Source organism: Arvicanthis niloticus, chromosome 2, assembly GCF_011762505.2.
Source record: "Arvicanthis niloticus isolate mArvNil1 chromosome 2, mArvNil1.pat.X, whole genome shotgun sequence".
Taxonomy (NCBI): domain Eukaryota; kingdom Metazoa; phylum Chordata; class Mammalia; order Rodentia; family Muridae; genus Arvicanthis; species Arvicanthis niloticus.
Window position 1 is genome coordinate 64,515,596 of NC_047659.1, and position 15,984 is coordinate 64,531,579.

At 43.6% G+C, this 15,984-nt stretch overlaps 1 protein-coding gene across 2 annotated transcripts; it reads right to left on the reverse strand.

The window, feature by feature from the left end:
- Positions 1-57: 57 nt before the first annotated feature.
- Ptpmt1 (protein tyrosine phosphatase mitochondrial 1) lies at positions 58-6,778 on the reverse strand. 2 transcript variants are annotated; one of them, XM_076929204.1, is made up of 4 exons: positions 6,300-6,778; positions 6,127-6,207; positions 3,222-3,339; positions 58-661 (listed from the first exon to the last, which is right to left on the reverse strand). In XM_076929204.1, exons 1-4 carry the CDS (start codon positions 6,675-6,677, stop codon positions 504-506), a joined length of 735 nt encoding a protein of 244 aa, XP_076785319.1. In that variant the 5' UTR covers positions 6,678-6,778; the 3' UTR covers positions 58-503. The 2 variants fall into 2 exon arrangements, with proteins under 2 accessions (XP_076785319.1, XP_034349919.1); XM_034494028.2 differs by having other exon boundaries at positions 3,148-3,339; positions 6,300-6,767.
- Between the last annotated feature and the right edge of the window lie 9,206 nt (positions 6,779-15,984).

Here is a 15,984-nt window from a genome sequence, read left to right on the forward strand (position 1 = left end):
CATATATCCTTTAACATTCTGATCACTCCCCCAGAAGTGTGAGGGGAGTCCCACGGGGCCAGGAAAAAAAAGATTATTTTTATTTTTATTTTTGGAATTGCTAGGGACCAAATTCGGGGCCTTATACATGCTGGGCAAGCATTTTGCCAAATCATACAATTAAAATTTGGATTTTGACAGTAACAAAGAACAGATCTAGATACTTCTTTCCTTTTCTAGCATTAAATGTCTTTGATTTACAGTGTCATTACACACGAAGCACAATAGATTTCTGTTAAAATTAATACTTCCTTACCCCTGTCAAAGAAAATAAGATTTAGCCAGACAATCTTGTTCTCTGTAGCCATCCAAGTGTTATTTCAGGAAGGAAGGCAAAGGAGACACATTATCTACAACTCAGCACATTTGCAGTGTGGTTGGCTTAAGCTGCTTTGTCCTGTAAACTTGTTACTGTATCTCAGGGCAATCGAAGTTCTTTGTCATCCACAGACTTCATACTCTTATCACCATGAGGGATAATCAGTAGTTAATTCTTTGCTGCCCTTGCAGCAATCTCCTTGTGGAACTCTTTGAGAACTTCCAACTGGCTGGGCCTGATGGAGATGTGTGACCGGATTTTGGCGATAGCTTCTATAGCCTCCTCTGGGCTCCAGTTGTGTACCTGAAGTACAAGGTTAGAAAATCAGCCAAGAAAAGGAGGAGCAGGTATAACAATGCCCTTGGCCTATGAACAGGTGCTGAAGGACTCTCAGAATTAAGTTCTAAAAAGATTTGGGCTGGCAAGGTAGTTCAGTGGGTACAGGTACTTGCTGCCAAGCCTGACAACCATAACCAAGAGTTTGGTCCCAGGAATTCACATGGTAAAATGAGAGAAAGAATTCCTGCAAGTTGTCTTCTCACTCCACTTGAGTGCCAAGGCGCAGACATGTCCACATGCACTGCAAATCTAAATAAATAATGTATAATCAATTTTATTCAAGTAAATGAAGACTCCGTAGTAGAGGGTTTTGAAAATCATGCTTCATCTGAGCTAAGAGGTACAGGCCTCTAAACCCAGTTTCTCAGGAAGCTGAGGCAGGAGGCCCATGACTTCATGGCTTGTCTGAGTTACAGTTCAAAGCCAGCCCAGCTGACTTAACTAAAACCATGTTTTAGTAAAAAAATGATGCCCAGGATATAGCTCAGTGGTAAAGCATTTGGTTAACATGCTTAATTAAATCACTTGGGTTCAATGCCCAGAACTAAAAAAGGGAAGAAAAAAAATGTTCCTTTGCTGGGTATGGTATGCTGGAGAATCACATGAGCACAGGAGTTCTAGAGTTTGTGGCCAGCCAGCCAAACATCAAATACTTTGTCAGAAAACAGACAGGTTTCATGAGAGCACTTTTAACCACCTCAGTCAGCAAATCCTACATCCCACATGAAGCTGAAACTCCATATTTTCTAGGTCTACTCTGTATTTTTGAGCTAGGATTTTATCAATAATTTCTAATATGTATATATTTATTTCTAGAAGTAGGTATAGCTCAGTGGTTAAATGCTAGCCAGGCTTGAAGGAAGCCTATGGGTTCAAGTCCTGATACCAAGTACACTGAGTGCCTTGATACACTGTAACTTGGGAGGGAGGCAGGAGGATCAGAAGTTTAAGGTCATGCTCACTGTCATAACTGACTTTGAGACTAGCTTATAATACAGGAGACTTTGACACAAAATACACAAAAACTTCTGTTTTCCTGCAATTCATTACCATAGCTAGGAAAATGAGTACTTTTTAAATTTAGGAGTGTTACCTTTGTGTTTTAAGGATGCACACTGATTTAGAACTCAACAGTATTAAAACAAACAGCTCTAGCCTGTTGGGTCAAATCTCATTTAGACCAAAATACCCTACTGAGATTACTTCCAGCAGATTTTTTTTCTTCATGGTCTTTTTTGAGAGACAGTCTCACTATATCTACTTGGTTGACCTGGAACTCATGCTATGCAGAGCAGTTGGCTTTAAATTCAAAGAGATCCTTTGTTTCCACTTCCAAACTGCTGCAGTTACAGATGCACACCACCACACCCAGCCTCCAGCAGAATCTTTACAATAGCATTGGTATAGCTCAGTCACACAGAGTCCATAGTAACAGGGCTGGGCTGGTTCTTATATTTTCTTAAATTACCTACTTGATTGAAAATACTATGCAAGAGCCAGACTAGTGGCCAAAAATGAGTCACCTGGAAAGGGATAACGGACTTTAAAAGCATTTGCTTTTAAAGCATCCCACTTGGCAATAATTCCTTTTTTCCCCCTGTATCAGGGAATAAAGTCAGGGCTTCACACATGCTAGGCAGGCCCACCACACCGAGCAAAGTCCCCAGCTGTGTACACATAAAATAAAAAAACATGGCAAAACAACAAAAACTAATGTCAGAGCTCTATCCTGGAAAGCCAGAAGTGATCAGCAATATCTCTCTAACACTAAGCGTTCTGACCTGCTGTTTTGGGCCTTAAGCTCAATAGCCTGGTATCTAAGGGTATCCTGAAACTTCATCCTCCCACCTCCATCTCCTATTCGAGGTTCTCACACTCAGTCTGTGCCTCATGCACTCTGGGCACTGGGCAAGCACTGTACTATTGAATTAGCCCTGCCATGCTATTTAAACCAGGCCATGTATGGTGGTGCACATACACATGGGTCCAGTGATCCCAGCACTCAGGAGGCAGAGGCAGGAGGATTGCAGCAAGCCTCAGTTCTATAGCCCAGTCTCCATTATGAATTCCAGTCCAATCAGGGCTATATAACAATACACTATATCAAACAAACAAAAAATAAGGCTCTTTTAGTCTTCTGTGGGGTTGAACACATTTTAAACCTTTTTTTAAGGCCTGTGTAGTCGAGCACTTTGACATACCTTCTCATTTAAGTTTCCTATCACATTTAAGCTAAGGAAACAACATCAGAGAGGAGAACTCACATTTATCTATCCTGACTAGTAAGGGCAGGACCAGATCAGCTGGCCTGTGCACAAAGCATGGCTGTCTGGCGAGATACCATACTACTCTCTGACAGCCTGGCTCTCTCCAGCAAGGCCTGCCAGTAAACAATGGTACCAAACTTCTGGAAAGCTAGACCAAGGCTACTGCAGTGTTACTTTTCCTACCTGAATCAGATAGGCTGCCACCATTGTGGCACTTCTGGATCGACCAGCCTTACAATGCACATAGACACACTGACCCAGTGACTGGTACTTGAGAGCAAACTGGACTCCTCTGTGGAGATTGGCCAAGGTGGGGACCCCAGTCATGTCAACTGTGCTGAGCCGAAGCTGCTCAACTCCTGCTTTCTTCCATTCCTAGAACCAGAACGAAAAGGAAAGGAAAATCAAAGAAGCTTGAGGTGAGTGGTGTTGAAGAGGAGGTCCCAAGCAGCAAAACAGCAAGCAAGTTCCAGGTTTTACTATAAGGTGACTCTCCGAAAACAGAAATGCCGTGAAAACAGATCACCTGCCACTAAGCAGACATGCTGCTATTAGAACTATGTTCAAATATTCTTTAGATGCTTAGGTCTTTAGTTCTTTTATTAGCTCCATAAAATCTGCTGTGGGTCTGGAGAGACGGTTCAGTAGCTAAGAGCACTTACTGCTCTTGGAGGAGAGTTCAGTTTCTCACACCCCCACTGGGAGGCTTATAAGCACCTCTAAGCACCTAACTACTTAGTTAGGTGTGGTAGCAAACACTAACCCAGCACTTGGGAGGCAAAGGTGCAGGATCTCTATGAATTTGAGTCTACATAATAAGTTCCAGACCAGCCGGAGCTACATAGTGAGGCTCTGTCTCAACAAACCAAAACACCACCACAACAAAAATATGTTTTAAAAAATTCAGCTGCAAAAGTTAGGGGGCTGAGGATGTAGGTGAGTGGTGTAGTGCCTGCCAAGTGAGCCCCTGCCATCCCCACTTAAAATAACATCATGAAGCTGTGGTTCACCTTAGTTAGGACCGGTACAGTGGTCCAGCTGCAGACGATGATTGCTGGTAAAATATATTTTACCATTAGTGCATAAATATTTTTGCCACTTTTTTAAGGGGTATATAGTAAATGAAATAGGGTTATTTTTAAGTTAAAACAACATACTTTAGACAAGAGTGGGGGGCTCATGCCTCAAACCCCAAGACTAGGATTCTGTGAGTGGAGTTCAGGGGGTCACCTAAGCTATAGAATAAAGACTTCCTTCAGCCCTAAAAAAACATAACAAAATAAAATTTAAAAACTTACCTGGTTTTGTGTGATATTATTTAAGAAACTAGAGAAATGAAATAAAGCCTTTTGTTATATTAGACAACAGTGCTTTTGCTTTAAGACTTAAAATACACTCTAGCTACTTTTACTAGCTTCTTTGTTGTTGTTTAAGGTTTCATCTAACCCAGGATGACCTCAGTTCTCACTCTGTAGCCAAGGATGCCTGTGAGCCAATGTTCCTGCCTCCACTTCCCACATGCCGAAATTACAGGTGGGAGCCTCCATGTAGCTTGCTATTTTTAACAAACCCCTGAAAATTAATGACTGCAGGTAGGCCAGTTTAATCCCAATTAACAGAACCTGAAGGCACATTTTTGCTTGTATATCAATTGAACTAGAACCACTTTCCGAGTTGTTAAATATGCAGATAAATCCTGGGTCAGAATACCAGGATTGAGAGGGTGGAGGGGGAGTGGCTGGAGGCTGCCAGAAGATCCTCAGGCATATTCAAACATGACCGCTGCCTTGGAGATGTCTTTTCTCTAGTTGGATGAAAAGGCTCCATCTTACAAAGGACAGTGCCTCACATGCCAAGCATTTGTCTGTATGGCTTTAGTGACCCCTCAGTTTATACAGCTGATCACATTAGTGAGTATTAACTCTGATAGCTAATGACCTCTTGAGACCTGTGAAAAAATTTGGGGAAATTCCAGGAACAATGGTGTTCTTTTTTTCTTTTTCTATAAAGGGCCTTAAATACCATACTCTAGGTTAGCCTCGAACTCCTATGTGGTTCAGGATGAGCCTGACTAGCTGATCCTCTTGCTTCTTGGGCTTTGGGATGTAGGCCCTGTGCCACAACCACACCTTGTTTTCATTCTGCACTGAGCTTCAGGTATACTAGGCAAGCAGCTTATCAACTGAAATCCATCCCCAGCCCACTTTGCAGGTTTTCAGTGATAACTATGTCATTATGTAGCTCTGGCTGACCTTGAACTCACTATGTAGCTCAAACTGGCCTCAAACTCAGAGATCTGCCTGCCTCTGTCTCCAGAGTGCTGGGGTTAAAAGTGTACACCACTATGCCTGGCAGGGAGGGGTACACTTTTCTTATCTGTGATTTTGTTTTTAGTCACAGGCTCGTGTAGCTCAGGCTGGCCTCCACCTCACTACACACTGTGGCTGGTCTCAAGTTCTTGATCGTCTCACCTTCACTCAGGAAGTGCTAACATTACAGGTATGAGTCACACTCTCTTAAACAAATGCTTTTCTTAAAGTTGGCCTTCATCTCCAAAACTAACAAACACAAGTTTGCCTAATTCAAACTTGATGCTAAAATATGTGTTGAAATTAATGAAATCAGCAAGGCACATTGTATTAGTCAGGGTTCTCTAGGTCCACTCCCCAAGCCAAGCATATTCAAACCACCACACACATAAATCACAATTTTAGTGACTGAGGTTAGTGACCAAAATCACAAATACAAGATGGGTGTATTAGCACATGCCTGTAGTCTCAGTACTTGGAAAGTGGAGGCAGGAGAATCAGATCAGGACTTAAGACCCCCTGTCTCAAAATAAACAAACAAACAAAGGAAAAGTGGCATATACACGTACAATTTGTGCACGAAGAACTGTATCCCCCGTCCCCATTTTGAAGCAGGACTTCCTTGTGTCCTGACTGGCACAGAGCTCACTACATACACCAAGCTGGCCTGGAACTTCTAGCGACCCTTCTTGCCTGAGCCACCCACAGCGGGTTAGCTCGCTCTTTTTAGACAGTGTCCCAGACACTAGTCTAGGAGACAAGGTCACCCACAGCGTCCCTCCCTCCTTCACCTAGCTTCTCCAGCTTTCACAGGCCCGAGTACTGGGCCAGGCCAGAGGGCCCGGGTCCTTACCTTCGAGGTGTTGCACAGGAATCTGGTCTCGTACTCCTCGTTCATAGTGATCACACCGTGCACATTCTCGTCCTGTACCAGCTGCCGAGGCAAAGAGGGGGCTCAGCGAGGGCTGCGGGGCGCACGCCGCGGCCCTGGGCCCGCTCCCGGCCCGGCCAGGCGGTCTGTCTCACCCGGCGCGTCATGCTCCTCAGCGGCAGCGCGCCCAGCAACACCGTGTGGTCGATACGGTGGAACCAGTCGCGGTGCGCCGGGCCGCGCACCGTCCCCCGGAACACTGTGTAGAGCAGCGTCGGGTAGAAGAGCACCCGGGCCAGGCCGGCCTCCAGCCACGCGGACGCCGCCATCCCGCCCCACCCGGCCAAGCGTAGTGGTGAGCCGCCCCACCCCGCCAGGCGCAGCGGCCAGCCACCGGCCTCGGGGCTCGCGGCCAGCCACCGCGAGAAGGACGCGAAGGAAGAGAGCTGAGGGCCGCCTGATTCTTCCCGACTCTCCGCAGCTGAGTCCCCGGAGTCCAGGCCAGTCCCGGGAGATCCCGGGACAGGAACCATGGCTCCAAAGGAGAGGCGCCGCGAGGGGTGGGGTGGGGGGAGTGGAACAGCAACGATAGGGTGAAACTGTGACCCTGCCTAGGGAACAGGGCCCGCTCTCCAACCCCTGACCTCAGGGAGGGGCCGTGACCCCGGAGTGCACCCATCACCAAGGAGGAGACTGGGCAGAGAGGCTTCTCTAAGCAGGGGAGGCCCTGGAGGACCGGGGTCTGGGTGTAAGAAGACAGGAGCTGCTCTTTGGGGAGCAGGGAACCTGAACCTAAGCGGTGGTCTACTGCCTTAACTAGTCTGTCTGTCTGTCTGTCTGTCTGTCCCTGTCTCTGTCTCCCTCCCTCCCTCCCTTTTCCCTCCCTCCCTCCCTTTTCCCTCCCTCCCTCCCTTCCCCTACTCCCCTCCCTCCCCCTCCCCCTTCTTTTTTGAGAGGAGATCACACTATGTAGCCTCAAATACCTTATATTGGCTATGTAACTAGGACAGCCAAAGCACACAAAGAAACCCTGTCTCAAAAAACCCAATATGTGTATATGATGAGTGTGTGTGTGTGTGTGTGTGTGTGTGTGTGTGTGTGTGTGTGTGTAATGGGTGCTTTGCCTGCCTGTATGTCTGGGTATCACCTGGGTCAAAGTCCAAGGAGGCCAAAGAGGATGTTGGAACCCATGGGGCTGGAGTGTGACTGGAGGGACAGGAAATCCAACCACGGTCCCTGGAAGACTAGCTAGTGCGCTTTACTGTTTAACCGTTTCTCTAGCCACAAGAGAATGCTCTTAACGTGTATCTGCTGCTTTCCCCCTCCTTTTTGGTTTTGGATTTGGGTTATTTATTTGTTTTTCGAGACAGGGTTTCTCTGTGTAGCTCTGGCTGTACTGGAACTCTCTCTGTAGACCAGGCTGGCCTTGAACTCAAGAGATTCACCTGTCTGTGCCTCCTGAGTTCTGGGATTAAAGGTGTACGCTACCACTGTCTGACTTCTTTTTCCTCCGTTGTAAAAAGACACATATTTTATCTTTATCAAGGAAATACTCACATTAATGGACAGGAAGCAGAGGTTAAGAGGGGCTAGGAGGGGGGGGGGATGGATTTCATCAAAGTGCATCAATACATGTATAAGATTCTCAAGTTCAATTCCCAGCAACCACATGGTGGCTCACAACCATCTGTAATAGCATCTGATGCCCTCTCTGTGTGTCTGAAGACAGCGACAGTGTACTCACATAAATAAATAAATCTTTTATTAAAAAGAAACGTATAGTATAGTAAGAATTGAGTCCAGCATCGTGGTAGCACACCCCTTAATCCCAGCACTCCGGAGGCAGAGGCAGGTGGATCTCTGAGTTAAAAACTAGCCTGGTCTACATAGAGAGTTTCAGGCCAGATGTCTGTCTCAAAAAAAAAAAAAAAAACAAAACAAACAAACAAACAAACAAAAAAACTCCAATAGTATTATTATATCTTTTTTGAGAGAGAGAGAGAGAGAGAGAGAGAGAGAGAGAGAGAGAGAGAGAGAAAGAATGTGGCCCAAGGAGGCCAAAGAGGGTATTGGGTCCCCTAGAACAGGATTTACTGACATTGTAGCCTTCCATGTGGGTGCTGGGAACTAACCCCACTTTTCTCCAAGAACAGCAAGTGCTCTTAAATACTAATCCATCCCTCTAGTCCTTGTAGTAAATTGGACTGACCTCATGGCAATCTTGTTTGTCAGCCCTCCTAGAGCTGGGGTTACAAGCACACCATGTCTGACTCCTCTTCAGTGGGAACATCCTTTTAGTGCCATCTTGAGATATGGTTCACAAGCCACATGATCTACCTGCATCTGCTTTTACATTTATTTTTGTGTATTGGATCAGGGAGCGTGCTTGGCAGAACATAACTCGTAGGAGTCTGTTCTCTTCTACCATGTGGGTTCCAAGGATGGAACTCAGGTTGTCAGTGTTGGCAGCAAACACCTTACCCCCTGAGACATCCTGCCAGCTTCAATTTACTTTTTAATATGTACAATTCAGTGAGTATTAATATACTCTTGGAGTTGTATCATCAGCTCTATGCAGTCTTAGGACATTCTCATCTTCAAAGGAACTCTTACACACATTAGCAATCATACCTAATTCCTCCATCGGCTGGCAACCACTAACCTACTTTCTGTGGATTTGTCTATTCTGGGCATATACATGGATCCAAGTAACATGTAGTCTATGCATATTCAAATGTAAGTAAAGGTTATTGTAATAACCTTTGTTCTTGTTTTCTCTTTTTATTATTTTACTTATTCACTTTACATCCCACTCACTGCCCCCTCCAGTCACCCTCCTCCACAATTCTTCCCCCATTCTCCCTCCCCATCCTTTTTTTTTTTTTTTTTTTTTTTTTTTTTTTTGAGACAGGGTTTCTTTGTGTAACCCTAGCTGTCCTATAACTCAGTCCTCTGTCAATAGACCAGGCTAGCCTTGAACTCACAGAGATTCACTTGCTTCTGCCTCCTAAGTGCTGGGATTAAGTGTGCACGGAGTGTGCTACCATGCCCACCTGAGATTCTTACAGTTTTTGTTTGATACAAGTATACTATTTGATGTAGCTGGTCTCTGCTACTCTGTGAGTTCTTCTTCCTTTTCCCACCTTTTATCCCCCCCTACCGGTTTCACCCCTTCAGCACCAGATAGGGAGGAAAGAAGTATAGAAGGGGGGTTCCTGAATATTTCCTTTTGTTTTTTCTTTGGCCATGGCTACTAACAAACTAAAACCAACCTCCTTAAATGACCCAAAACTACCCACCATGTCTCTAGGGACTCTTGAATTTATATACCCCCTGAAAAATTCCCAAAATTCTAATTACAGAAATTATTTGTAGCTGGCAAAACCACATTTGCTAGAGCATGAAGCAAATCATAGTCAGCTGTTGCAGATGACAGTGTGAAACAGCCCAATATCTCCACACCAGGGATTAAAATGAAAACTTTTTAATAATATTTCTATGTTTTTTAAAGAAACCAAAATTCCAAAATTCTCTCTCCAGTCCGAAATCTTCCCTTCTCACATCAAGCCTACGCAGAGATTTTTGTACCACAGAGCTTTCCAACATTTTCTTATAAGCTTTTTTCTTTTTTTGTTTTTGTTGTTTTTGGTTTTTTTTTTTTTTCAAGACAGGGTTTCTCTGTGTAGCCCTGGATGTCCTAGAAGTCACTTTGTAGACCAGGCTGGCCTCAAACTCAGAAATCCGCCTGCCTCTGCCTCCCAAGTGCTGGGATTAAAGGTGCGCGCGTCACCACTGCCCAGCTTTAATTTTCTTTAAAAAGAAAGGTTGCAAAGGGAGAGGGTGGCTATGAAGGAACAGGGAGATGAACAGGACTGGGATGCATAATTTGAAACTCACAAAGAATCAATAAATAGTTTTAAGATGTGTCGCATAGTCTGAATGTTTCAGACACTCTTTCTTTGGATTTACCAGTGAACAAAATGGACAAAGATTCCTGCACTTTTTTCCTCTTTGAATTGATGTTTAGGATAATTAAATATCTTTTTGTCACAGAAACTTCTCTTTTGTGAGGATGAGGAATTAGAAGTTGTTTTTGATTATGGGGTCGTTTGTTGGTTTGTTTGTTTTGAGACAGAGTTTCTCTGTGTAGCTTTGGCTGTCCCCAAACTTATTCTGTAGACCAGGCTGGCCTTGACTTTAGAGATCTGTCTGTTCCTGCCTTCCAAATATGATTGGTTCTAATGCTTTGATTCAGTTGGAAATCTGTGTGTCCAGATACTAAAGGTCCTTTTCCCCAATTTGTTTTTTGATTGATTAATAAAGATGCCAGTGACCAATGACTGGACAAAGGGAGACAGGGTGGGACCTTTAAGAGTTTCGTGGGCTAGGACTCGGGGGAGGAAAAAGGATAGCCATGGTGCAGTAGGAGATGGATCATATTTAGAGCTGTAGGAGAGAGAGAGAGAGCCAACAAGCCATGTAAGGATTTAGGTAAGTGGCCATTGGCCACTTCCCTGATTGGACTTAGCATAACAGGCAGAGGATTAAAAATGCCCAGCCATTGAGCTAAACAACATATTTAAAATAAACTAATGTTAAAGTTTTCAATAAAGTATATACTCCTCAAAAAAAAAAAAAAAAAAAAAAAAAAAAAACCTAATGTGTATATGTCTTTGTCTTTCATTCCAGGAACCAAAGATTCTCTGGGCAGGTGGCTGGAATCCCAGTCCACTGGGAACCTAAAGCAAAGTAGCCCAAACCCACCGATACACAAGTGCTGGGATTAGAGGCTTGCACTGCCACTGCCTGGCTAAAAGTTCTTTATAGTAGATGTCCTGTTACTAAACGAAGAAGGAATGGAAGGAACGAGACAGTTAATTAACAAACTCGGCGTTGGGGGCTGGAAAGATGGCTCAGTAGTGAAGAGCACTGGCTGATTCAGAGGCCCCAGGTTTGATTCTCAGCATTCACATGGTACCGCACAACAATCATAAACTCAGTTCCAGAGGATGCACATGGTTCACATATACACATACATGCAGGAAAAACACCCATGCACACAAAATAAAACAAATCTTCAAATTCAGTATCTGGAGCTGGAGAGTTGCTAAGGAGCACTTGTTGCATATGTAGAGGCCCTGGGTTCAGGTCCCAGAACCTAAATGGCAGATCACAACCACCTGTAACTTCAGTTCGGGTGTGTGTGGGGAGATTCAAAATCCTGATCTGTGTGGGTGCTGTGTACATGTAAGCAAAATATTCATCCATATAAAATAAAAATAAATACATCTTTTTAAATTTACATTTCAAATGTTATCTCCCTTCCTGGTTTTTCCTCTGCAAACTCCCTATCCCCTCCCCACTCCCTGCTGCTTCTATGAGGGAGTTCTCCTACCCATACACACCCACCCACCCACTCACCCCTGTCTCACCGCCCTAGCATTCCTCTATACTGGAGTATTGAGCCTCCACAGGACCAAGGGCTTCCCCTCCCACTGATGCCTGACAAGGCCATCCTCTGCTATTGGATATTTATCTGGAGCCATGGATCCCTCCATGTGTTCTCTTTGGTTGGTGGTTTAGTCCTTGGGAGCTCTGGGGAGTCTGGTTGGTTGATATTGTTGCTCTTCCTATGAGGCTGCAAACCACTTCAGCTTCTTCAATCCTTCCCCAAATAACCCTATTTACAAAATGGGGTACAGAGCTAAACAAAGAATTCTCAACTGAGGAATCTCGAATGGCATGGTGGAGAAGCACCTAAAGAAATGCTCAACATCCTTAGTCATCAGGGAAATAAAAATCAAAACAACCCTGAGATTCCACCTCACACCAGTCAGAATGGCTAAGATCAAAAACTCAGGTGATAGCAGATGCTGGTGAGGATGTGGAGAAAGAGTAACACTCCTCCACTGTTGGTGGGATTGCAAGCTGGTACAATCACTCTGGAAATCAGTCTGGTGGTTCCTCAGAAAATTGGAAATAGTACTACCTGAGGATCCAGCTATACCACTCCTGGGCATATACCCAGAAGATGCTCCAACATATAACAAGGACACATACTCTACCATATTTATAGCAGCTTTACTTATAATAGCCAGAAGCTGAGAAGAACCCAGATGTCCCTCAACAGAGGAATGGATACAGAAAACGTGGTACATTTACCCAATGGAGTACTACTTAGCTATTAAAAACAGTGACTTCATGAAATTCTTAGGCAAATAAATGGAACTAGAAAATATCATCCTGAATGAGGTAACCCAATCACAAAAGAACACACATGCTATGCACTCACTGATAAGTGGACATTAGGAAAAGTGCTCAGAATACCTACGATACAACTCACAGACCATATGAAGCTCAAGAAGGAAGACCAAAGTGTGGATGCTTCAGTCCTACTTAGAAGGGGGAACAAAACAAATACATCTTTTAAAACTCAGTATTTTGTATCTTCTAGTAAAATGATTGATGTAGTCAGTAGTCTTCAATGGATTGAAGTAGAAGAAACACCGACCATGATAGGGTGGGGCTGAGAGGATACCTCACCTGTGAATTAACTACTGTGACATACACACACACCTCACGATGAGATGCTGTGCATGAGTTGTTCATGACACCATCCTCAAAACTTGACTGGGAATATAATCAGGCTTCAAGTCCAACTTTTTAAAAAATGATTTACTTTTTTGTTTGTTTTGTTTTGCCTGCATGTATATATGTATGAGGGTGTTGGATCCTCTGGAACTGGAGTTACAGGCAGTTGTGGGTTACCACATGAGTTCTGGAAATTGAACCCCTGTCCTCTGGAAGAGTAACCAATGCTCTTAACTACTGAGCCATCTCTGCAGCCTCAAGTTCACCTTTCATGTGCAAGAATACAGAGGATAGAGAGATGAATGCCATTGTGGGAGAGCAACACACAAATATAGAATTTAGGACATTCTATGGGTAAGACTGACTCAGCTTCTTCAAGAAAAGGAAGAAAAGGAAGTCCCACCTTTATCTCTCTACTGCCCAATCACTGGCTCTTTTATTAACCAGTTAACTTTAAACTGGGGAGGAGGATTTACATAGCATCTCTCAGTGTATGTGAGGTCTGTGAACCCAGCGCTGGGGAGTAGAGGCAGGAGAATCAGAAGTTTAAGGTTACCCTCAGCTGCTACATGTCAAGTTAGAGGCCAATATGGGCTATATGAGGTTCTATCTCTCAAGTAAATAGATATATACCTGCATATATGTAAAAACATATGCTTTATGGACAGATGTGATGCTACATAACTTTAATTCCAGCACTCAGGAGGTAGAAACAGACAGATCTCTGTGAGTTAGAGGCCAACCTGGTCTATAGAGTGAGTTCCAGAACAGCCAGGGCTACACAGTGAGACTTTTGTCTCAAATATATATGTGTATGCACATATATGTGTATATATGCTTTAATTATTCTTTCCTTTCTTTCTTTCTTTCTTTCTTTCTTTCTTTCTTTCTTTCTTTCTTTCTTTCTTTTGTTTTTTTGTTTTGTTTTTCGAGACAGGGTTTCTCTGTGTAGCCCTGGCTGTCCTGGAACTCACTCTGTAGACCAGGAATTTCTCAAACTCAGAAATCCGCCTACCTCTGCCTCCTAAGTGCTGGCATTAAAGGTGTGTGCCGCCACTGCCCAGCTTGCTTTAATTATTTCTAATTAGTGTACATACCTGTGAAACCTCCAGCCTAATGATATAGTTTTCCCTTCCCCAAATTTTCTTATTTCCCCGTCTCAGTAATCTCTTCTTGAATCTCTTTAACCACAAATACACTATTGATTAATGAATATTTTGTAGAACTCCACATATATAACTAGACGTGAATTTTTATGTGTGTTATATGTGTGTAGTATATACAGGTGTGCATGAACAGTGCACAACCCATGTAAATGCATAGCCTGAAGTGACATCAGGTTGGAGGCAAAAGCTTTTGCCTTCTGAGCCATCTTACTGGCTCAAGGTGATTTTTGTTTGGTTGGTTTTTGATACAGGGTTTCTCTGTGTAGCCCTGGCTGTCCTGGAACTCACACTATAGACCAGGCTGGCCTCAAACTCACAGATCTTTCTGCCTCTGCCTCCAAAGTGCTGGGATTAAGGTGTAAACAAACACTGCCCAGCTCAAGGTAAATATTTTTAATATTAATGGTTATTCCCTCAATATGGCTATATTTGTATGCATTGAAAATGTCCGCGTCTCATAACTTGATCAGCCTTTTAAGTTTAATAATTTAAGACATTGCAGAGGCCTAAGTATGTGGAGGTCCCTGGAGTATTGCCTGCTAGAAAAAGCACGGGCGTTTCACAGCTCTTCTGACAACTCTTACTCTAGCCATCTTTTCACTGTGTGTTTGTTTGGATCCTTTGTAATGTCTTTTATAGCAAGCTAGTAAAAATTAAAAATACTTCCCAATGTGAGTCACATTAGCTTAATTTGAATATTTTCTTGTATGTATAGGCATATGTGTGTACATGTATGTATGCCTGTTCATGTGTGTATTGTACACTTGTAGGTATGTGTTTGTACATGAACCGTGTCATTCTTCAATATTTGAGTATCATTCCTCAAGAGTCTTCTACCTTCTGTTTGAGACAGGGTCTTGCATTGGCCTGGAACTTGGCAAGTAAAGCTCCTGGCCAGGGAGCTTCTAGGATCTGCCTGTCTTTGCCTCCCATTTTTATGTAGATGCCATTACTGTACCCAGTGGGTTGGTTTTTTTTTTTTTTTTTTTTTTTTAATATGGGTTCTGAGGATCTAAACTTAGGTCTTCACTCAAACAAGGCAAGTCTTCTACCAAACTGAGCCACTAACAACCCCCAACTTTTGTTTTGAGACAGAGTCCCCTGTAGCTCCAGCTGTCTTACAAACCCTCTATAGTTTAGACAGTCCTTGAACTAGCTTCCTCTGTTCCTCTACCTCCCAAGTTGAATCATGTCCAGATGATTTTGTTTTTTGTTTTATTTTGTTTTGGTTTTTTGAAACAAGGTCTTTCTTTTTGAGACATAGTCCTGGACTTTGCTATGTAGATCAGGCTAGCCTCAAACTCGGAGATCAGCCTGCCTCTGCTCCTTGAATGCTGGAATTAAGAATTAAAGGTGTACACCATTACACCTGGCCAGCTGTTTATTTTTTTCTTACATTTATCTGTTTGTGTGTGTGTGTGTGTGTGATGTGTGCGAGTGTATGTTTCATGGTGTGGTTACTGTGGAGGTCAGAGGACAATTTACAGGAATCAGTTTTCTCTTTCAACCACACGTTGTGGAGATCAAACTTGAGTCATCAGGCTTGGCCATGATTACCCACCGAGCCATCTGATAGTCCTCATTTTTTAAAAATAGAATCTCTACATGTAGCTCTAGATGACTGGCTGTGTAGACTCCGCAGGCCTTGCACTTTACAGTCTTCCTGCTTCTGTCTCCTTAGGTTATAATCCTTGGGATTATAGACAAGCACTAGCAGGCCTGAGTTACCCAGTGCTGAGGACCAAACCCAGAGGTTTGTGTATGCTAGCTAAGCGCTCTAACAACTGAGTTACACCCCCAACACCCTCTACATCTGACAATCTTAATTAGTAAGGAATTAAGACTGAACATCTCGGGCCGGGTGGTGGTGGTGCACGCCTTTAATCCCAGCACTTGGGAGGCAGAGGCAGGCGGATTTCTGAGTTCGAGGCCAGCCTGGTCTACAGAGTGAGTTCCAGGATAGCCAGGACTACACAGAGAAACCCTGTCTCGAAAAAAAACAAAAAAACAAACAAACAAAAAAAAAGACTGAACATCTCATTTTGGGTTGTTTTGTTTTCAGTACAGTGTCTCACATAGCGCA

Bases quoted from the DNA above. Each gene is read 5' to 3' on its own strand.
- Ptpmt1 (XM_034494028.2), bottom strand. From the start codon at position 6,677: ATGGTTCCTGTCCCGGGATCTCCCGGGACTGGCCTGGACTCCGGGGAC. The intron at 3,340-6,126 runs GTAAGGACCCGG...TTCTGGTTCTAG, and splicing joins TCCTGTGCAACACCTCGAAG to GAATGGAAGAAAGCAGGAGT. The intron at 662-3,147 runs GTAGGAAAAGTA...CTTGTACTTCAG, and splicing joins TGGCAGCCTATCTGATTCAG to GTACACAACTGGAGCCCAGA.